Source organism: Martes martes (genome assembly GCF_963455335.1).
Source record: "Martes martes genome assembly, chromosome: 2".
Taxonomy (NCBI): domain Eukaryota; kingdom Metazoa; phylum Chordata; class Mammalia; order Carnivora; family Mustelidae; genus Martes; species Martes martes.
In genome coordinates, this window is record NC_137889.1 from 34,565,328 (window position 1) to 34,588,160 (window position 22,833).

General features: G+C 40.9%; 1 protein-coding gene across 14 annotated transcripts in view; it reads left to right on the plus strand.

Moving 5' to 3' along the window:
* The window catches only part of TACC1 (transforming acidic coiled-coil containing protein 1), a 110,643-nt gene that overhangs the window by 70,600 nt on the left and 17,210 nt on the right, over window positions 1-22,833 (plus strand). For 5 of the 14 annotated variants that reach the window (XM_080796555.1, XM_080796550.1, XM_080796556.1 and 2 more), the window contains 4 exons: window positions 11,368-12,469; window positions 16,073-16,133; window positions 18,863-18,983; window positions 21,810-21,862. In XM_080796555.1, the coding sequence (XP_080652681.1) occupies window positions 11,676-12,469; window positions 16,073-16,133; window positions 18,863-18,983; window positions 21,810-21,862 (1,029 nt within the window). In that variant the 5' untranslated portion in view covers window positions 11,368-11,675. Of the gene's footprint in view, window positions 1-11,367; window positions 12,470-16,072; window positions 16,134-18,862; window positions 19,071-21,809; window positions 21,863-22,833 lie in introns of all 14 variants that reach the window. The other 9 variants (XM_080796543.1, XM_080796553.1, XM_080796554.1 and 6 more) reach the window with 3 other exon arrangements.

The window sequence follows — 22,833 nt, forward strand, 5'->3', positions numbered from 1 at the left end:
GGGGAGTTTTTAATTTACCAATTCAGTCTCTATCTGTGTTTTAGATCTATTCAGATTTTCCATTTCATCTTAAGTCAGATTCAGTAATTAGTGTCTTTCTAGGAATTTGTCTACTTAGATTATCTAAGTTATCTAACTTGTTAACCTACAGTGTCTAATTTTTAAGTGGAATTAATAAGCCCTGCTGTGCCTTTTTCACAGGGTTGATTTGAGGATCCATTTGGGTAATGTTTTGAGGATCAGATAAGTGAAGTATTTTATTTTTTGTTCTAAACTCTTAGTTCTAGGAAAACACTACCACTCTCTGCAATTTATCGTTTATACTTCTCCTCCTCTGTCAGTTGCATTTCAGGGGATTGATTGTTGACCTTGTTACCAAAGGAATATGAACTAAGTTTGGGTTTGGGGGGGAATTGAAGTGATTTGGGGGCCTATTTCTGCCTGTTCCCTGGGGAGTAGTAGAACAAATACATGAGTGCCACATTAGGAAATCAGTTGTGGGCTCTGACCCATTCTGCTCTGAGCCAGCACTGAGAACAGCTGTTTACTTTCCTCTCTGAGGAAATGCTAAGATCAGTCCAGTAGCTGATTTCCTAAACACTCCTGTAATCCATACCTTAGATGCCCTGTATTTGTTCATCCCACTTCCTCCCAGCTTGCATCTAAGTCAGTAATGAAGGTTCTCTTAGGGGCACCTGTCAGTTAAGTGTTCACCTCTTGATTTTGGCTCAGGTCATGATCTCAGGGTTGTGGATTGGGTCCCATGTCTGGCTAGTGTGCTGGGCATGGAACCTGCTTAAGATTCTCCCTCTCCTCTCCTTCTGCATCTCTCCTCCCCCGCCCCAAAAAGGGTTCTCTTAAAACACAAGTTAGTCAGCTTTTAAAAATAAATAATTATTTCATATAATGCTGTAGAAAGTTCTCTTCTTTTGCTGAGTATGAAGGCAAATTCAAAGAAAGAATCACTCCTTTAGAAAGGGAAGAGATGTTGGTGATATGAGAAACTGACTCCCTTAAGTCATAAGTCCAGCAGTGCTGGTGTTTTCTGTATAAAACATGTGATGTGACGACCATATGAGAAGGTGGTAGTTTTTCCCCTCGCTGTTCAGCACGTGATTGTTCTCTGAAGGGACTTTGAGTGTGGCTCTTGTTTCCTTAACTGGATTATCAGCCCTATGCACTTATTTTGTGTTCTCTTTATGCCTAGTACAGTGTATGCTGCAGGTCATGAGGGCCTGTTCATGGTTGGTTAGATTATTATCTTAGAAAATATTTTGTGATTTGATTTTAGGGCTTCAAGTCCTGATGAAGCATATGGTTTAAATTAATTAGGGAGTGGTGACATTGAACATCTGGTTTGGATCTTTAGAATATCTTAGTACTGCAGCTTATAGTCAATTGCTGTTGTACATTTATAAAACTTCACTGTCATTGCTGGGCCTTCCAAGTTTGTGTTATTTTTTGCATATCTTTTATGTGGCCCTGAATACCAAAGACCCACATTTTGGGCTCGACTACAGAAATTCAGGCCAGGGTCTTGGTAACCAGGGGTTCTACTCTATAGTTGTATAGATTGAGGTTTCCCAATTATAAGATATATTACAACATGGGAGATTGTACAACTGTGGGATTATCTCCACCAGTGAGGATAGACTAGAGCAGTAGATGGGAATAGTTCCTTGTATTTGAGATGTATATCCCAACATGGCCATATGAATTCTTCATCTCACTTCTAAGCACTCAGACGCATAGCACTCGTACTTTATTCCTAGAGACTGTCCCTCTGCTTCCTGACTCTCAGATGCCCCCCTCAGTGGATCTGATACCATAATTAATATATTTGTGTTGCACCATAGCATTTGAACCCCCATCCCGGACCCTTTCTTCCTTGGCTTGTGATCCCACTTGGAGTTTCCCGTGAATGAAGAGAAATTAGATAATGGAGATAGCTCTGGAATTAATTGGGGGACTATCTACGTGATTGAGCCATGGCCTGCCTGTGCTCCAAACTAGAATCCAGCTGCCATCCCTTCTCTCCCTCCACCTTCCTTTGTGCAACCTTGTGCATGAGTGTGTGTGTGTGTGTGTGTGTGTGTGTGTGTGTGTTAACCATTCTGAGCCATGATTTTTTCATCTGTGAGATGGGATTAAAAAAATAGGTCACAGGATTGTTGTGAGAATTAAATAAAGTAATATATCTAGAGAGTCAAGCAGTTACAACAATACTGTAATTAAGAAAAAAATTTCAGGGGCGCCTGGGTGGCTCAGTGGGTTAAGCCGCTGCCTTCAGCTCAGGTCATGATCTCAGGGTCCTGGGATCGAGTCCCACATTGGGCTCTCTGCTCAGCAGGGAGCCTGCTTCCCTCTCTCCCTTTCTCTCTGCCTGCCTCTCTATCTACTCTGATCTCTCTCTGTCAAATAAATAAATAAAATCTTTTAAAAAAAAAAAAAAGAAAAAAATTTCAGGACACTTCAAAAATAGCCTTTTACAATGAATTCCACCCTTCTGTCTTGGGAGGAGAAGGAGAGGGGAGCTAGTTGGGGTTGGAAATAGGAATCCTTTGGGGAAATGGAGACAAAAGAGAAATGGGTAAAAGGGGATTAAGTTTGGGTAAAAAGAAATTTTTGTGCTTAAAAAAGGATTCTAAGCTTCAAAATATAAGTTTTATGTCTTTATATGTTTAAATTCAATAACCATTTAACTGTTTCTTCAAACACTGTTCTTCCCCTTTCTTTTTCCATATAAACGTGTCTTGGAGATCCTATCCTGTTAGCACATACAGATCTACTTTTTGACTTAACACCCAGTGGTATTTTGGCATAATGTTGCATATTTAGTGATCTTTCAGTCCTTTGTGATACCTTATAATTGCCCAAAATCAATGTGTAGGAACCAACCCTTCAGTGAATATTTTCATCCTTGTACGTATGTGTGTATGGCCCCCTTGGTGAGCATAATTAAAATAAATTCCTAGCAGTGGCATTGATGAATTAAAGAATCTATTTACTTTGGATTCTGATAGGTATTGCTAAATACTCTGAAAGATCCCACAATAGACTTACCCACAAAATGTATGAGAGTGCCTACTGGCCCCCTTATCTAGCAGCTGTTACTGGGTACGTCAATATTTTAATTTTTACAAATTGGATGGGTTGAAAAATGGTATCCTGCTTATTAATTGTGTGAAAGTGAGCATATTTTTCGAAAAAGTTTTGGCCATTTTTTAAAAAAATTGCTTGATTGCTTGTAGCCATCATCATATAGAACTTACTCTTAATCTCAGTGGTTCAGTGGAAAGCACCAGGGATGGTGGATTTTTTTTTGTTGTTGTTTTTGTTTTGTTTTGTCTTTTTAGTGGGGAATGGGGAGGAGGATTTATGGTCTGGTTGCTCACCAAAACTGCTTGCTGCTTCCCATTCGGAGATTCCTTAAGACAGGAGATTCTGTCTGTGTGTCCTCTTTAATCCTCCTTTTAATTGTGTAAGTTTTTGTTTGTAAAATGCGCAGTCACCATGCCTAACACTGTAGTCAGTGCTGCTTCCTCCTTTTTCTTCCCTTTCATTGTTTCTTGCAGGACACCAGGCCTTGTGGGTGGCTGCTTCTCTGCTGTCTACCTGGGCTTCATAACACCTGACCTCCAAATGCCTCCAGCCAAGGCCAGGGTGACTGGGCAGGCTAGTGGTGTGCATCCCCCTTCAAATCAATGTTCTCTTAATATTCAGCAGTTATTAGAGAAGAGCTCCATGTAAGTCTGCAGACTTTGGACAGATTTTGGGTGTCTCTTGACTTTATGCTGCACTCTGCACGATAAAACCTGGACCAACGTCCAGAGAAAGAAAATATTTACTCAAGTTTGTTCCTGGGGTTTGATTCTCTTTCCCAGGATAATCTGCCCAGTCTCCCTTCCTGCCACACCTGGGTACTGGCGAGACCATTTCCCCCACCCACTCCCACTTGATGTTTAATGTCCCTTCAGTCCAGGGAAGGGACTTAATGTCCCTTTAATGTCTCATCATCCAGTCTTGATGTCAACATGAATGAAGTAAGGGGACTGAATTGGGTTTAAGCAAAACCTATTTGAATTTATGTTTTAGTGAGTGTTCCCTCAAAGACTTAGTCCACACTTTAAAGTGCTTAGAACAGCACTTGCAACACATCCCTTTTGAACGTTCTCAGAGGTGACAAGCTTTATCCTTAGATGTTAAGATTTTTTTCCCTCAGTAGCTGAAGAGTTTTTAAATCTCACTGTAGTGATTGAAGGCGAATTAAATTTATGACTATAAAGTAATGAGAGAAGCCCTTTTGAGGACCCTAAAAGTGGTTCAGAAATAACAGTCTTCAAGAGCAGTGATTCCTAAATGCCAGGCTGTGAAGAAGGCTTTGGATTTTCTCCCCTGGAGAATGCTCTGACGTCATTTTTCTTTGCGTTTCAGGGGCTTTGTGGACCCTCTGAAAATTTATCTGCGAACCCTTCCTGACTTTCTATAAAGGTCGTTCATTTTCATGTATTGGTTCTCAGATTTTAAGGCCTTAGAGTCAGACCTTCTATCTTCAACTTGGTTGTGAGAGAGTGAATTTTGAGGTTAGAAGGAGGCCAGTGTATATGTCTGTGTGATACAGGAGGCCTGTTCAAATTTTGGCAGCTTCTTCACTTTACACGTCAGGTATTTGGGAATGCAGAGAGGGGACCTTCTGTAGCTAAGGGAGAGGAACTGATGGGCAGATCTAAAAAGAGCTTCCAAAAGGTGTTTCACCAAAAAATTAAAATCTCAGGGGGGAAAAGGCAAGCATATTTGAGAATAATGTCAAACCAGAAGTGTTTAATATACACCATTTTCCAAATGGTTCTGTTCTGTCTCCTCTTAAATGGGATTGTACATATGAAAGCACCTAGCCTCGAGTAGGTTCTCCATGTATCTTAGTGAATATGCTTCTCAGCTTCAAAAACACTTCGTCTTAATAGCATTTTCCCTCTTCTGAGGCTTTCAAGCTTTTTCATAAACTTGTCTTCTAACTCAGTGTATCTTCAACATGTGGAATGCAAACCACAATGTCTGAAGACTGTTACCTCATCTTCGAAATTTCGGTATTCTGTGCCTTTTCTTTTGAAAATACTAGAAAATGGAGGGAAAATCATTTACATTAGAATAGTCTATATCCTGAATAAGGATAAAAATGTCTATGCTTTAAAGCGCCCCTGGGCGATTCACACAGCCTTTTAGATTTAGGTGAGGCTGATAATTGAAAGGAAGGGTTGTGTTAACAGCAACAAATGTGGCAGAAGTGGAAATGTTGGTCTATTTTTGGATTTCCTCTGTTTGCTTTGCATTCATCTACTGATCTAATCTCTAACCGCCTGTGTTCAGGAAACTGCCAGGCAATGCTGTGCTTGTGGAATCGTCCAGACTCATCAGGCTTATTTCAGGGAGAGAGCATTTCAGCACCCTGGAGGAAGATTTTTAAGGAATATAGGGTTTTTGTAAGAATAGAAGGATGAATAGAGGTCAGGCAGTTACCTAACCATGTTTCCGAATGAAAAGCAAGCAGGGACAGCTGTGGCTGAAACTCTTAACTGATAGAAGATTGAGAACAGGAGCCTGCTGGGAGAGGCGTTGTACTTCTGTGCTGTGGTACTTGAAGTTTAGGTTCTGTTTTCGGGCATCACTAGGTGTGTAGGCTCAGCTGGTACTGGGATACTTGGCGGATTCAGATTCAGTAAGCTTCAGATCTTACTCAGACATACCTTTTTGAGTTCTGTGGTTTGTTTTCTTGTTTTACATTCTTGCAACTCCTAAAACTGACTTATTAATAAGTCAGTGAGCAATCCTTTTCCACCTGCTGTGTCCCGCCTGGAAGTACTTTCTAATAGGGACTGAAGATACTGGACCGAGGTGGAGTCCTCAGTGACTGGGTGCATGACTGGGCTAGTTAATTTGCCTGGCACCTGCGTGGTGTCTTCTTGGCAGAGTTCCTCCACCTGTCTGCTCAGGCTGAATTCAGATGGGGAGCTTTGCTTTCCTTCCCAGTCCTACCGGTGGGTGGCAAGCTTTATCATGCAGCCCACAAAGCTCCTTAATCCCTAGAGCTGTAGGGATGGGGCTGGGCCAGGCAGCCTTAGAACTTCTGTTTTAACATTGAGATCCTGCTCCTTTGTCATTCCTCCTCTAGCTTTCAGGCTGCCTGCCCTGTCCCCTCACCCTGTGAGGTAGGTATGCTCCCTCTTGTTGGCAAAAGCAGCTGGTGGAGATGGGGACAAGGGAGGTGGTCTAGAAGGAGTGCACAGATGTGGGGGAAGGTGGGAAGGCCCTGCCCTTTTCTAATAGAGAAGATGAGGGCAGAAACCAAAAGCTAGGAGAGAGGTAAGTGAAAGGTGGCTCTTAGAGGTTTCCCCTTGGTCTTTTGGGAGGCGTGGGGTTGATGGTGAGGTTCCAAGAAGTGGGAAGGTATTGGTCACACTACTCTCCTGTCTGTAGCCTCGCCCTCCTCTCACGTTCTCTCAAGCCTGTAGAAAGGACAGAGGACTGAGGGTGTGGAGACCCAGGGATCCCATAAGGGAGACTGATGGTGAATATTTACAGGTCAATGGCAAGGAGAAGACATTAGGAGAGAAAAGAAACAGATTTTTATTGTGATCAGCTCCCAGCATCACACAGAAAAGTAGAACTTCCATATTGCCAGTGCCGAGATGAAACAATTATCAAGATTTTCTCTAACTTGCTTGCAACATTCCCTTTTTTTCCTTTTTTCTTTTGTTGCTTAAATATCTTTAAAGCAAATTCCAGGAATCATGTCATACATGTTTCAGTATGTAATCGTAAAACATTTTTGGACAATTTTATATAAAACTATGATGCCATTATTAATAATACTACTCTTAGTTCACAACGATGGTTGAAACTCAGTTTTTTAAAATTGGGACATAATTGACCTTAATTTCAGGTGTATAACATAATGATTTAATATTTCTATATTTTGCAAAGTGATCACCACAGTAAGTCCAGTTAACATCTGTCACCATACATAGTTTCAAGTTTATTTTCTTATGATGAGAACTTTTAAGATCTCTCTTAGCAGCTTTCAAATATGCAGTACCGTGCTATTAACTGTAGTCACCATACCGTACATTACAACCCCATGACCTATGCATTTTATAAATGGAAGCTTGTATCTTTTGACCCATTTTACTCACCTTCCACTTCTGGCAACCACCAGTCTGCTCTCTGTATCTATGAGCTTGTTTTTTTCTTGAAGTTTTATTTTAAATTGGATTAATCACTTTTAGATATGCTTTTTTAAAAATAAAAGATACCAACTATTAAAAATTCAGATTTGGGGTGCCTGGGTGGCTGAGTCAGTTAAGCATCTGCTTTCAGCTCAGGTCATGGTCCCAGGGTCCTAGGACTGAGTCTCACATCAGGCTCCCTGCTCAGCAGGAGCCTGCTTCTCCCTCTGCCCTTCCCCACCATGCTCTGTCTCTCCCTCTCTCTCTTCCAGATAAATAAATATCTTAAAAAGAAAATAAAAACAAATAAAAATAAATTAGAAATTCAGATTTAAAATATGCTGAGGCTCAACGATGAAAGTATAAAATGGAAATAACTTATAATTATGTAGTATTCCATGTGACTTTTAAGGGAATCACATCTACCTCCATGGCTTCAATTATGTCAAGTATTGTTTGTATCCCAGATCTCTCTGAGCTTATTGCCTACACAGCATCTCTACTTCAAAGGCCCAAACAGTTCTCAGCGTGTCCAAGCCAAACTCCTGGCCCCACTCCGACAGTTCCCAAACTCTTCTACTTGTACTTTTTGAATGTCAGTGAATGGTAATACATCTTGTCTTTCCATAAGTTAAAAACTTACAAATCATCTTTGATACCTTCGTCAACTTCACTCCTATGGCCAGCCAAGGACTGAGCATTACCAGTTTTACCCCGTTTTCTTTCTCAAATATTCTGTATTTCTCTTCCTATTCATTACCCTCACCAAAGCGCCAGAATTTTGACCCCTTGCAGTTCTTCTCCATGTTGCATTTGCTCTGTGCTCAGTTATGCCACAGTGGGTTACACCTACATGAGATCATCTCATTATTATTTGTATCACTTGGGTAAAAGAAATAGAACTATTTATTAAAAGACTAGATTGTGGGAAGTGATATATATTATAGTTGTAAAGATTTAAAACATCAGTTTTTAAAAAAATGGGATTTATGAAATCGAAAAATACAAAATAACTAAATTGGAGTCTAAATCAGTGTATTTCACTTGTGTTTGGGTTATATATTATTGAGATTATATTGGGTTATATATTAATTGAGATTTATACAAGTCAATAGTGACCAACGAAGTTTAGAAACACTTAGTACCTGAAAATATACGTTAGCGGAACTGTCCTGGAAGCCTGAAAGAGGAGCAGAAGGAAATTTGTGTTTCAAAGTTATTAAGAGTATCTCACAATTTGTCAAATTTCCTAATTTTGCAGGTGTAAAATTTAGAAAAAGTATGTGAAGTGGTGCCTCATGAGTTTCAATCTTTTGATGGAAAAATAAAATACTGCAGTGTTTAAAAGCATCATTTTAAAAACTCTCAGGTGCCTTTGTGGCTATCTCAGTTGAATATTCACTGTTTCAAGACAGATTTCTTGTTTTGTGTGTTCTTAGATTCTCCAACACCAACTTGGCATCAGTAGTTCAGTGAATCCTGACACTAACTACCCGTAGTTTCCACAGGCCCCAAAGATTACATGCTCATTCCCACAAGACTGGGTGCCTCCCCCTCCCCCAACTTGCAAAGCCAGTTGCAAATCAATCTGGCTTTAAATTCGGGGGTTTCAGGGGCACCTGGGTGGCTCAGTGGGTTAAGCCTCTGCCTTCGGCTCAGGTCATGATCTCAGGGTCCTGGGATCGAGCCCCACATCGGGCTCTCTGCTCAGCGGGGAGCCTGCTTCCTCCTCTCTCTCTGCCTGCCTCTCTGCCTACCTGTGATCTCTGTCAAATAAAAATTAAAAAAAAAAATAATAATTCGGGGGTTTCCACAGCATTCTCTTTAGGCTTGGTGATTTGCTTAGAAATGACTCACAGAACTCAGGGTGCGAAGGACAAAGTGAGGTGAAGGTGCAGAGTATCCATGTCCTCGCTCTCTGGAACCACCTTTCCAGCACTTTGAAGAGGTCATCGACCTGCAAGCACCCCAGACCCTGTTGTTCAGGGGTTTTTATGTAGGTTTTATTTCGTGGGCATGCTTGATTAAATCATTAGCTGTTGGTGATTAGACTTCACTTCTGGCTTCTCTCCTCCCCTGAGGAGAGGATGGGGTGGGCCTGAAAGTTCCAACCCCATCATCCTGGCTTGGCCTTTCCTGTGACCAGCCCTCATCCTGAAGCTACCTAGGGGCGGAAGGAGAAGGGGGAGAGAAAACCCTAAGCAGGCTCCATGCCCAGCGCAAAGTCCTTATGCGGGGCTCGATCTCACAACCTAACGTCACAACTCTGATGTGATACTTAACCAACTGAGCCACCAAGGTGCCCCTTTACTTTCTATTTAAAAAAAAAAAAAAAATTCTTTTGAAGTATGTTAAATCCCAGATACCACATGTCGAAAGCTTCTTAAGAAGTACAGCATTAATAATAGTTAAATGTCTATTTGAAAACACAACTCATAGTGGACCTTAGTAGAATATCTGAAGCGTTATGTGAAGAACAGTTTGTGAGCCACTGCCGACCTAATTCTAATCATAAAGGAGTCGTGTGAAAATGTATCTGAGTGCTTTAAAAAACTCTTCCCCTGGTGTTCAGCTTTTTTTGATCCTGGATTAGGATTGGGGTTAGGAAGTAGGATTAGAGGGTCACCTCAAAGTTCTCCTTAAAATCATGAGATTCCATGATTGTGCCAGTTTATTCAGTTTTTGCCCCTGCTATTCTGTTGTTACTTCAGGTATCTAAGTCAGAAAAGCACGTTCTTAGTTTGTGCTTTAAGGAAATACCCTCTTGAACACCTTCCTAATTGCAGCTTTTCTTCTAATAAAACCCAAGTTAAAGAGGATCTTTATTTATCTTCATAAGTGCTTTGCGAGAATACCTGGCCCAGCTTAGTGACAGAGCTTTTAAAGAAAATAACTTTATTATTGTATGATTTATGTCTTAGTAAAAAAAGGACTATTTGTTGTTATTTTTAAATAACATCAATGTTTTTAATTTTATTAAATCCAGTTGATTTTTCTTTTTTTGAATAAGCTCTATGCCCAGCATGGGGCTTGAACTCACAACCTTGGGATCGAGAGTTCCACGCATGCCCTATGGACTAAGCCAGCCAGGCACCCCAGGACTATTTGTTTTTTAAGCCACTTTTCTATCTGATTTTTCAAATTAGTTTTTTTTTTTTTTTTAAATTTCAAGGGGTTTTTTTTTTTGCGGTTTTTGTGTTTTGTTTTTTTAAACACACACATTTTTATTTATTTATTTGAGAGAGAGATAGCAGGAGAGAAGGAGGGGGAGAAGCAGACTCCCTGCTGAGCAAGGAGCCAGGCATGGGGCTTGATCCCAGGACTCTGGAATCACGACCAGAGCCAAAGGCAGATGCCCAGCTGACTGACCCACCCAGGAGCCCCTGATTCTTTTAGTTTTTTAAGTCTACAAAGAAGTTCCTCTGACCAGGCCATGGGGAGTAGGCCATGGTGGGTTTTTCATTAATTTTGAAACAGTTCAGTACTTTAAACAATATTCTGGGGGAAGAGGGAATACTTGTTTTTGACATTCAAAGATGAAAATCTTCCTGCATAGCATTTGGACCCTGAAGCTGTCAGGGGCCAGATCTGACCCATCTACCTTAGCTGGCAGTATCTAACATTCTTTCCATTCCAGTCCAGTTATTTTAAACTATGGAATAGTCTCTCAGTCTATTTAGCTCTTTCTTCAATAGATCTATTTGCTATAATTACTGTTTATATAACTGGGATAAAACACATACACAATTTGGGCTAGAAACATTGATTTTAGAGTGTAGCACTGGCTGTTCCCTTTAGGGCTGCTCCGGTGACCTTGCTTCATAAAAGCAAAGAGGGACGGGGCGCCTGGGTGGCTCAGTCATTAAGCGTCTGCCTTCGGCTCATCATGATCCCAGGGTCCGGGGATCAAGCCCCGCATTGGGCTCCCTGCTCCCCCAGGAGGCTGGTTCTCCCTCTCCCACTCTCCCTGCTTGTGTTCCCTCTCTCTCTGTGTCTCTCCCTATCAAATAAATAAAATCTTTAAATAAATAAATAAATAAATAAATGCAAAGAGAGAGGAACTTGCTGCTTGTCTCTGTGGATTCAGCTGGTAGAGATTATTTACCCATGTCTTTAATAGATGGCTTTTTTTGTTTTGTTTTAGAATCACAAGAAGCTGATGAACAGCTGGTAGCAGAAGTGGTTGAAAAATGTTCATCTGAGACTTGCTCTAGAACCTCAGAAAATGAGGTAGTACAGCAGGCTGGTGATTCTTACGCAATCAAGGATTTCAAAGAAGAACCTGAACATGAGAGTAGCAAAATTTCAGTAGTGAGGCCATTTTCAATAGAAAACAAGAATGTCACGGATATCCCAGCAGCTCTAGGAACAAAGGCCGCTTATGGCTGTGTAACTGTGATCTTGGGTGAGGCTTTGCCCTCCAGCGTACCAGAAGCCATCCTGGACAAGGCAATGACAGAAGGCACCATGGGGGTTGCACTGGAGGCTTCCACAGAAGTTGACCTAAAGGCTGGCAGCTCCTGTCCTGAACCTGTTACCAACAGAAGCAGGCTAAGAAAACCCAAACCCGTCTCTCTGAGGAAGAAGACAATTGGCGAATTCTTAGAGACTGATACTGCCCTGGAAGGCACGTCTCTCCCCCAGGCATCCTATCAGTTCTGTCCCACTGAGATGGATGGGAACACAAATCCTTTACTAGGAGGTGCCAGGATCCAGAAATCTCCCCCTGATATTAAAGAAACAGCGAGCGCTCCCTGCAGTGACACCAACGATTCAGGAGTTGAGTTGCTGGAGGAGTCAAGGAACTCACCTCTGAAACTAGAGTTTGATTTCACAGAAGATGTGGAAAATGTAGAGTCCAGGAAAGGCCTTCCAAGGAAGCTTGGCAGGAAACTGGGTAGCAAACTGCCTCCCAAGGTACAGAAAGATAGCGTTAGTAAGCCGGTGGGCACCAAAGGTGCGGACCCGCTTGCAGAGCCCACTGTACACAGTGCTCCTCCCTCCCAAGTATCAGCTAAGCTGGATCCCAGCCAGTGGGACCACCACAACGTCAATCCCTTTGGGGTCCACTCTACTCTGCAGAGCTCTCCCCCTCTCTCCTCTAAGGGCTCCTACCACTTTGACGAATCCATGGATCCCTTTAAACCAACTACAACATTAGCAAGCAGTGACTTTTGTTCTCCCGCCGGTAATCTTACTAATGAAATCTTAGAATCACCCAAGAAGGCAAAGTCGCGTTTAATAACGTGAGTGACGACGGGTGTGGGTGTTGCGTTCTGTGTACTCTCTGAGTTTGGCAGCCCGCTGCTCTGGTTGGCCAATGAAAGTTACCTTTGAGGTGCCTCAGGGCAGACACACAGCTCATAGCTTTGTGCGGCAGTCCACACTATTTTGCTTAAGTCCAGAGTATGGTCAGAAATACCAGAGGTTTCCTTTTCAGGTGTCTGCCTTGTTTCTGAACCCTCAGCTTATTCAGCTCCACACCTTGGGTACTTATCCCCTATTTAAAAAAAAAAAAAACAGTGTACGATAGGTAGAGATTTGATGGTTTTCAGGAATCCTATCTGGGCTGTCAGGAATTACTTTACAGAATTCAACTGTCAGTGCTAGCCACCACTTTCAGATTCTCTATGGATAAAACAAAAATTCCAAGCCTCCAGATTACCTGTCTAGTATCAGTAACATGTGCAGAATGGTCCCGAAAGGTCTTTTAGAAGTCTTTCACTTTAAACAGGAAGCTGTGATTTTTGTTGGAAATAAACCTACTGCTAAAAGTTGGTAAAAATTCATATGTCTCCGTGTTTAGCTTCTGGCTCCATCAGTAAGGCAGTAAATGTCCAATGAGAATCAAGAACATTTTAAACATTCATGTCACTCTGACTGAATTAGTCTTTTGTTGTGTGTTGTCTCCTCCTTCCCCCGATTTCTGGGACCATTCCGTAACCACTTTTGCAAGGTCCTTGGAGTTCTCGGAGTGGTCAAGCTGTATTCCGTGTAAAGTTTCAGTTTAAATTTGCTACAAGGTTATCTGTTCTCAGAACTTGAGTTGATGACAATATATCCCTTTGTGACCCTGTGACGCTTTACTAAAAATGAGATATAGAGAAGTACCAGTGACATGGAGAATGAAATGTTAAAAGAGAGGATGAGAAGAACCATTATTTCCAGCTGTCACCATAGATGAGTCAGGGAAGTAATGGTAAGCATTACTGTGGCCTGATGGAACATGCTAGATGGCATGATGAATTATATTAGAAAGTTTAAAGAGCAGAAAGCATCAGGACCAAGAAGCTTGAGCCATGAGAATCAGTTCCTCGGTATCCCCAGAATGTCTAAAGTGAATGAAATGTCAGTATTAGTTCTTGATCTGTTCTTTGATGACATATGAGCAGTTAAATGGTTGCTGGAAAATACTGATTGGGCAACCTCAGGGTCTCCTCTGTGACTGAGGTTAGTTACTGCTGTCTACCCAGTGCTTTGGGTATGTGTTGGCCCCATCGTAATGTGGGATGTCTGAAATATGGGGGACTTCTGGCTAACAAGGTTGATAAGGAGTCATCAGGGGACCTCCCTTACAGTTGCATGTCAAAGCTGTGTAGCCAGTGCATTCATGTTAGATCAGATTAAATCTGGACCAAAGGGAGGGGAGTTTATCCTACACCTGATTTGCAGTAGCGAGAAGTACCATTTCAAGTCCTGCCCCCCTCACCTGGAAGCATTTCCTCCTGTTCTGTTCTTGGTGAGTGAGCTTCTTGATTTACCATACCTTATAGATTTCTTTCTTTTTTTTTTTTTTTTAACTCTTATGCAGTCAGAACTCTTGTCTCCCTCTTCTTTCTGTAAGAGAGGATGTTCCACCTCTTGTGTAACTGGGGTTTTGTTTAGAAAATCCCTTCATCGGTAGGAAAGGCTGGAGTGTGCCAGTGGAAGTAGGATCGAGTGGAAAGTTAGAAGTTCTGCTAGCAGGTTACTTGTGGGGCTTTTTAAAAGGTGCATGCAATTAGCATCTCAGAATCTTCTGTAAAGTGGAGACATTATACCTTCTACAGTTGGTATTTTATGGGTCAAATAAGATGAATTATGTAAAATCACCATAAGCTTCTTAGGGATTCACATCTACAGTAGTTATAATCTGATCCATTGTCAACTATCGTATGCACCCGTTGCCTTTAATCTGGATGGCGAGACGTTTAAGAGTAAATGTTCTCAGTAGTGAAATGTTGGTTTTAAATATTGATAAATATTTGGAAGTTCACTTTTCATCTATAATTTCGAATATGAGGCATTTCTGAGTGTTTCTACTCCTCTTATCTGTCAGACAGAGGTTCCTGATAATCATTTGCTCACCAATGATAACATTCATTGAGTATGACATTTTTATTTGTATCCCACCTCATAGAAAGAGTTTTGCAGCCTTTACATCTGCCTGACTACAGATAAATATTTCAGGCTTTACATGATTTTTTTCTCCATCTGTCTGTCTCTTTTCTGTCTCTAATTTTGTTGGTGCATCAGGACTACTGAACAAGTGAAATTTCTCTGTTTTCTGTTGTAAGTACTCCTGCTGTTTCTGTTTGTCCCTGGGACTGGTGGCAGTTCCTCTCCCCAGACCATCCCCAGACCATCTCTCCATAGCATGTTGGCTTGTCTCTGAGTTTGACCTTCTGATGATTTTTTGCATTTCATTTGCCACTTCATGAGTCAGCTTAGCCTTGCAATTTGTACCTAAAGGAGTGGAGCTCAGCCTTCCACCTTAGGTGCAAGAGCTTTGCTCCCTGGCTTGGCACACCTCATGTGGCACTTTGATAATGAGCGCTGGCTTGGCCATCATCCCGACAGTGGTCTGAGGGACTGCTCTGCTGTTGTTGGAAGTAATTGACTTTTTTGATAGGATAAGGTTGCTGGCTTGGAGCAGGGGATACATTCTAGAGGCAACTCCAGCTTGGTGGTTTGGTGACAGGGGTGGCATTTAGTTGAGAGCATTAGTAAAAAAAAAAAAAAAAAAAAAAAATCCAGAAACTAGTTGGTGATCGTGCACATTCTGATAGCTTTATGTGCTCCTCCCTTCCTGCTCCCCCCAGAAAAAGAAAAAGAAAGTTGTAAATTTATTCATTTATTTTCTCAGAGTGGCTTTTTTACTAGAAATTTTAAGTTCATTAAAACAGAGCAGAATGGGAACTAGTCTTCAGGTCATAAATTGTGTGCTAGTTAAAAAATAACAGGTGGTTGGAGTTTTCCCTACGTCCAATCTTTGCACAAATACCTGACATTCATTTTCCATCTTACTGCTTAATAGGAATGGTAACCATTTACACAGATATTTTTATTTTTGTACTTTTCATTGACCATAGTTCTTCTCTGTTAGCACACAGGTCTGGAACTGTCTTATCAGACGTCTGTGGTTTTTAGTGCAATAAAGAACTTTTTTAAAGAATCTGGTCCAGCGTGGTAATTTTTCCAATGAATGTCAAAGCCAAGTGAGTAAGGATCAGATAACGGAATGCCTCTAGGTGCTAAGGGTACCTCTGAAAGGCTTGGTGGTGTGTAAGCAGAAACCGTAGGGGGTCAGAGTACTGGTATTAAACGTCCCACAGAAGCACATGAGGAGGTCTTTTCCAAGAATGAGCTGAGCTATAGTTCCTTGCTTGCCCTGCCTCCCAGGAGAAGATTCAGAGACGTGAAAGGTGTTCCCCTCTCTAATGTGTAGATGTAGAACGTGTGTGGTGCTGTATGCTTTGGCTTCTCTGCACACATTGCTTTATCTGCTCCATCTCATGGCTTGGAAGTTGTCAATGGGATTCCAAAATGGCCTGTTTTTGTTTTTTGTTTTTTGTTTTTTTCCTTTCCAGGAGTGGCTGTAAGGTGAAGAAATACGAAACACAGTCTCTTGCTTTGGATGGGTGTTCTCAGGTGAGTCTTTGCCCATCACCAATGTCTCTTAGACCATGGGTCCCGCAAACTGGAGTTGTGTCCTGGGGGGCCTGGGGAGCTGGGGGTATTAATGAAGAGTTTCCAATGGGTGTCTGAGTATCTGACTTTGAGGAAACCAATTTCCAGACCCTTAACTTGCTCAAGTGATCTGAGAAGGCTCCTGAGAACAGGGGAGCCGCCTCACAATAACCCTTTTCCTACTTCTGGATAGTTTCCTCTCATTCTAAATCTTACTAAGGTGCATTTTCACTGGGTATGAAACATCTGGGACACAAAACAAAGGGCAGATTTCAAATATTGATACATGTTTTAAGAAAATGATTGACTCTAATAACTGGATAATTTTTTTTAAGTCAGACGGTTTCCCAATTCATTGCTTTCAGCAAAGTAGGAAAATCTGAGTTGTGATCTGATAGATCATTAAAAATGATCTTTGACACAATTTATATGTGAATTATATCTCAGTAAAACAAGTATTATTATTATTATTTCTAAAAGATTTTATTTATTTGAGAGAGTACAAACCAGGATAGGGACAGAGGGACAAATAGACTCCCCACTGAGCAGGGATCCCAGGAGCAGGGCTCTATCCCAGGACCATGAGACCTTGACCTGAGGCAAAGTCAGATGCTTAAGGAGCTGAGCCACCCAGGAGCCCCCCTCAAAATAATTTTTGATGATAGAATTTTTTGGTACATAACTTGGAAAGGGGTTGCAAGAACTGAGAGACATTTCTATTACAAAACTTTTCTGTTTCATTTATTTGTGTAAATAGGCTTAACTAAGACTTCTTATTGATTTATAGTTATAAAAATGAAAAACAGAATTAAAATCACAGGGATCCTTGTTTTTTCTAACAATAAATATTTGTCCATGGTCTATGAATTGGGAAACAGAAAATAAACAAAAATCCAGACCCATTTGATTGTGATGAGACCTTTTTGAAAATGTTGTTTCAGCATAACTGTGATTACAGAAATATATTCATTGGTTAATAAAATGCATCTTAAATTTGACTTATTTTACATAGTTTGTACCAGCAACTTGGTACATGGCTGAAGATTAAGAAAAAATGATTTGCCTTCTCATTTATTTTTTCACCTATTACAAATATGTAAAGTATCCACTTTCAAATGCAGCTAAAGCAGGCAATAAGAACGTGAAAATTTTACCTTTGGTTTAATTCAGAAAAATAACATGTATCACACAGCAAAAGTTTTTTTTTTAATTTTTTTTTTTTTAAAGATTTTATTTATTTATTTGACAGACAGAGATCACAAGTAGGCAGAGAGGCAGGCAGAGAGAGAGGAGAAAGCAGGCTCTCCACGGAGCAGAGAGCCTGATGTGGGGCTCGATCCCAGGACCCTGGGATCATGACCTGAGCCGAAGGCAGAGGCTTTAACCTACTGAGCCACCCAGGCGCCCCTTTTTTTTAATTTTTAATTTTTAAAAATTTATTATTTTTTTAAAGATTTTATATATTTATTTATTTGACAGAGAGGGAGAGAGACAATCAAGGGGAGTGGGAGAGGGAGAAGCAGGCTGCCCACTGAGCTGGGAGCCCGATGTGGGGCTCTGACCATCATGACCTAAGCTGAAGGCAGACGCCTAAACAACTGAGCCACCCAGGCAGCCCCCCACTGCAAAAGTTTTAAATAATCGGCACAACAAAATGTAATTGTTACTTGTTTTTGCAGAAACTTTTGTATATGATAGCACTTATCAAAAGTTGTAATAATTTTAGGATAAATTACTCTGCAGAGGAAGAAATGTTAATACTTAGAAACTTATGGTCATAAAAGTTTTTTTAAATTTTTAACTTTTTAACTGAGAAAAATTATAGGGAGAACTTTAAAAGACTTTCAAACATACAAATGCTTTTTTAAAGGATAATTTCTTGGTGGAAGTAGAAGGGAAATGAAAATTCAGGGAAGAAAAGCAATGATGCAAATTTCTGACTAATAAAACTATTAAAGAGTGTGTGTACATGTTTGATTGTAAATAGATGATAAAGCATCATCGAATCACTAGAGTAACTAGATTAAATTAATAAGCAAGGCCAGTTTTTAAAGTATAGCAGGTGTTATATTCTTTGCAATTTTTTATACTTATGCTGAAAAGTTTTTGTCTGTCACCTGAAAATACAGTGGGATACATTGATATTCCAAAACAATTCAGGGGGTATATGAGCAAAATATATATTTGAAAACCACTATGGACTACTTAAAACTCTTGCTTATAAATCTAGACTGGAAAAGGTTAATTTTTCAGACCTCATGTGTGAGTAACAGGAGCTAGGTTCTAGAAAGCATAGTATTCTTTTTTTCTTTTTTAAGATTTTATTTATTTATTTGACAGAGGGAGAGAAATGGCAGGAGAGGGAACACAGCAGGAGTGGGAGAGGGAGAAGCAGGCTTCCTGCTGAGCAGGGAGTCTGATGCGGGGCTCGATCCCAGGACTCTGGGATCTAATAAGTACTAATTAGACTAACCTATGCTGAGCTGAAGGCAGACACTTAACGACTGAGCCACCCAGGCGCCCCGAAGGCATAGTATTCTATGACTGAAAGACCCCAGCTTCCTCCTTGATTGGTAGCAAAATCCGTGGTTAAGTCTTATCAAACACAGGTCTGGAATGGTGGCTGAGATGTCACCTTCCCCACTGTTGATCCTCCTAAACAGTAGCACCTGATCTGTTGCATTTCCCAGGATGAAGGAGCAGTGATTTCCCAGATTTCAGACATTTCTAATAGGGATGGCCACGCTACTGATGAGGAGAAACTGGCGTCCACTTCATCTGGTCAGAAATCAGCTGGGGCCGAGGTGAAAGGTGAGCCAGAGGAAGACCTGGAGTACTTTGAATGTTCCAATGTTCCTGTGTCTACCATAAATCATGCGTTTTCATCCTCAGAAGCAGGTATGGAAGTGTATGTTCATCTTTCTAATGTACATAAGCCTAGAAATGCCTGAAAACCTAATGCAGGAGGCGCTTTAAAGAGACTAGAGAATTGGGTCTCTTGGAGGATAGATGGAGGTTGCTGATCTATGCTTGTCTCCTGTACTTAAAAAAGAGGCACAGGAGAGTGTCTTGTTGAAGTGGCAGAGACCTAGGGATGAGTGTGGCAGAATGCACAGGAGACACTGATGTATGAGACTATTTACATTTTGAATAATTTATTGTATGGGACTGCATCTCAAAATAAAGTGGCCTGTAGCCATGTTGTGGTGGTTGTTCAGCGTAGAGAAGTAACTGTAACACGTATAGTGCCTTCCCATGTACAGGCACTAAGTTCTAAGTGCTTTACATTTATTAACTGGTTACTCCTTGGTCACTATTATTATTTTTTTTCCCCATTTTCCAGAGAAGGAAGGTGAGACATAGAAGTTAAGTCAGCCACCTAAAGTCACTTGACTAGCAAATTGTAGAACAAGGATTTGAACCTCAACAATCTGGTTCATGGTCTTATAACCACAGTGCTTAACTTGGAAAGAGATTCCTTTCATGATTAGAGTATTATACATTTTCCTATTCACCAATGCGGTAGAATGAAATTGACCAATATACTGAAAAATCCTTAATGTTCTTTTTTTTTTTTTTTTAAGATTTTATTTATTCATTTGACAGACAGAGAGCTCAAGTAGGCAGAGAGGCAGGCAGAGAGAGAGGAGGAAGCAGGCTCCCTGCTGAGCAGAGAGCTCGATGGGGGGCTCGATCCCAGGACCCTGGGATCATGACCTGAGCCGAAAGCAGAGGCTTTAACCCACTGAGCCGTCCAGGTGCCCCCTGAAAAATCCTTAATGTTTTAGTAAGAACTAACTAGATTAACCTATGCAGAAGCTTCTTACTGTTGAACTTGTAAGAACATTCTAGAGCTGAGGCCCTTGTCCAGGTCCCAAGTTATATCTGTGGCCTTAAACTTGACTGTGAGATGTTTAGAACCAAGCTCCTTACTACTGTAAACATTATTAAAAACTCAGATTTTCAGCAATGTAATTTGATCTGGGGACTTTTGTACTTGGAATTTTAAAAATCACAACATGTCATCAAACCAGGGAAGCAGGTGGAAGTCTAGACTTTGCGAGAGTTCTTCCCTCAGCCTCTCCTCACTGCCCACATCTCATCTCCCATCTGTAGAGTAAACGTGCCAGGCACTGTTCATGTTTCTTCCCAGGCTGCTTTCTGCTCTGACACCATTCCCAGGGATCATCCTGAGCACTCTTGTACCTATATTATTTCCTACATTTGAAATGCCTTTCTTTGCCATCTCCTATAAAAATTCCATCCATTCTTTCAGGTTTCTGTCAAAACTGTGACTTGGCTTCCACATACTTTATGTTACCACCACATTTCTTCTTACCACTCGTACTCCATGTATTTAGTATAGCCGGTGTCTTTGATGAACTTCTTGAGGTTAAGGACTATGAGTGATTCATCTTTGAATTTCCTCTGGTATAGGAGCATGTAGATATTTGATGGATTATATTCTTCATCACTAGGAGGAAATTCCTCCAATGGAAATTTCCAGAGCTGGGGTTCCATTAACCACAGTGCTGTCCTCGGAGTTAGTGAAGAGCTAGTGCTTCAGCGTAAGTGACTGATGATCTGTGTCCTGGGAGCAAGCAAAAGCTGTGGTCATGCAGGGGTGGTAGGCATTGTGGAGCTGGGAAGGGAGCTCTGGCCCTATAAGGGGAATCAGAGTCTGCTTCCTGGGGAGAATCCCCTTTGTGCCGGGTCTTGCTAGATACATACATAGATGTGCCCCAGGGAAGGAGAATCTCTCCCAGGGGTGGGAAGGAACCTGCCATGTTGGTAAATACTCAGTAGTTCTCTGAATTTAGGACAAGTGGGAAAATGAGGTCATACTGAGGAATCTGGACTTGATCCTGTAGGTAAAGGGGAGTCACTGAAGGTTTGTAAGCAGAGTGGTGATGGTCACATTTGTGTTGTAAATAATTCACTGTTGATAGTACACTAAAGTAGTAATTCATTGTTGCTACATGGATTGTAGCTTTAAAATTGTGTGCTTTTTCATATTTTAAATTTTTCTTCAATGAGTGCTTATTCCTTTAATTAGAAAAAGCATGGGGTTTTTTGGTTGTTTTTTTTCTTAAATGTTGCCTTTGGTGGTTGTAGAGTGGAAGGTAGACTGGAGACAAGTTTGAAAGCGTTTGGGGAGGAGAAGGAATTTAGTTTTTCAGGCACTGGAATTTAGAGCTTATTGTTTTATCTTCTACATTAATTAGTCTGAGGATACCCTTCTGGGCTGGAATTTAAATTCACTCAGACCTGCTTATAAAAATAACATTCACTTTGTGCTTTCTTCTTTCTGACATAGTCCCGTGGTTATAGTAACAATTTACTTACAAAACTTTCCATGGACACAAGGGGGCAGCCTTGCTATTCTTTCCACCTAAAGATGGTGATCCTGTGTATGGCTGGCTAACGACACACACCCCTTCTGAGTTTTTCGGACTTTTAACACAGACAACACATCCGTCAACAAAGTGCCAGTGCTCCTTTGAAAATCTGGAAATGCTGTTCATGGGTTCATAGATGTCCTTCTGGGCCTGCCCTGGGGTCTCCAGAGTCTTTTCACCAGGAAACACAGGAACTGACTTCTTGGGATAACTGTAAAAGTGACTCTCTGTGTTGTAGGCATAGAGAAAGAGACCTGCCAGAAGATGGAGAAAGATGGGTCTGCCATGACCGTAAGTTACTCCTGTTGGGGGCTGGGGAAATGTGGGGCTCATGTTTGTTTTTTGTTTCTTTTAGTATTTATTTTAAAATCCACATTAAGTCTTTAAATAACTTCTAGTCATTGTTTGGTGATGGACTGAGATATAAATAAAAGTTTCTTCCCTCGAGGAGCTCATAGTCTATCCTGAGATCTATCCAGTAGCCACCAGCCTCAGGAGGCCACTGAGTACCTGACCAGTAGCTAGTCTGAATTGAGATGTCTTGTAAATGTAAAGTATGACTAGTCTTTAAAGATTTAGGACCAAAAAAAAAAAAAAGGAAAATAAAATGTCTTGAACTTTTTATATTCATTACATGTTGAGATGATCATATGTAAGATATATTAGGTTAACTGAACTATATTATTACAATCAATTTCACTCGTGTATCTTTTTACTTTTTAAATGGCTACCAAAACATTTAAAATTACCAATGGTTTGCGTTGTATTTCTTTTGAACAGCATGGGTAGTGGATACAAAATGGAAAAAATGATACTGTGTGACTGTTATAATCGAATGTGTTGCGGGGGCTGCGGGAGCCAGGGCTGACCACCTGCGCAGCAGGTGTCTGGGAAGCTGGATTTGAGCTCATTAAAAGCAAAATTATGTTATGCCTTTTTAGACTTACAGAAATAGTACAAAGAATTCCTGTAAATCTTTCACCCATATTCCTTGAATGTTAACATTTTATATAATCACAGTATAGTTATCAAAATCAGTGAATACTGGGGTACAGTATTATCTAAGCTATAAGCCATATTTGAATTATGTTGGTTGTTCCAGTAACGTCCTCTTCTGGTGCAGTATCCAGCTCAGGACCCCACGTTGCGTTTAGTTCTCGGGTTCTCAGTCACCTGTAATCTGTGATAGTTCTTCAGTCTTTCTTTGTCTTTCCTGACCTTGACACTTTTGAAGAATACAGGTCAGTGTTTTGTAGAATATC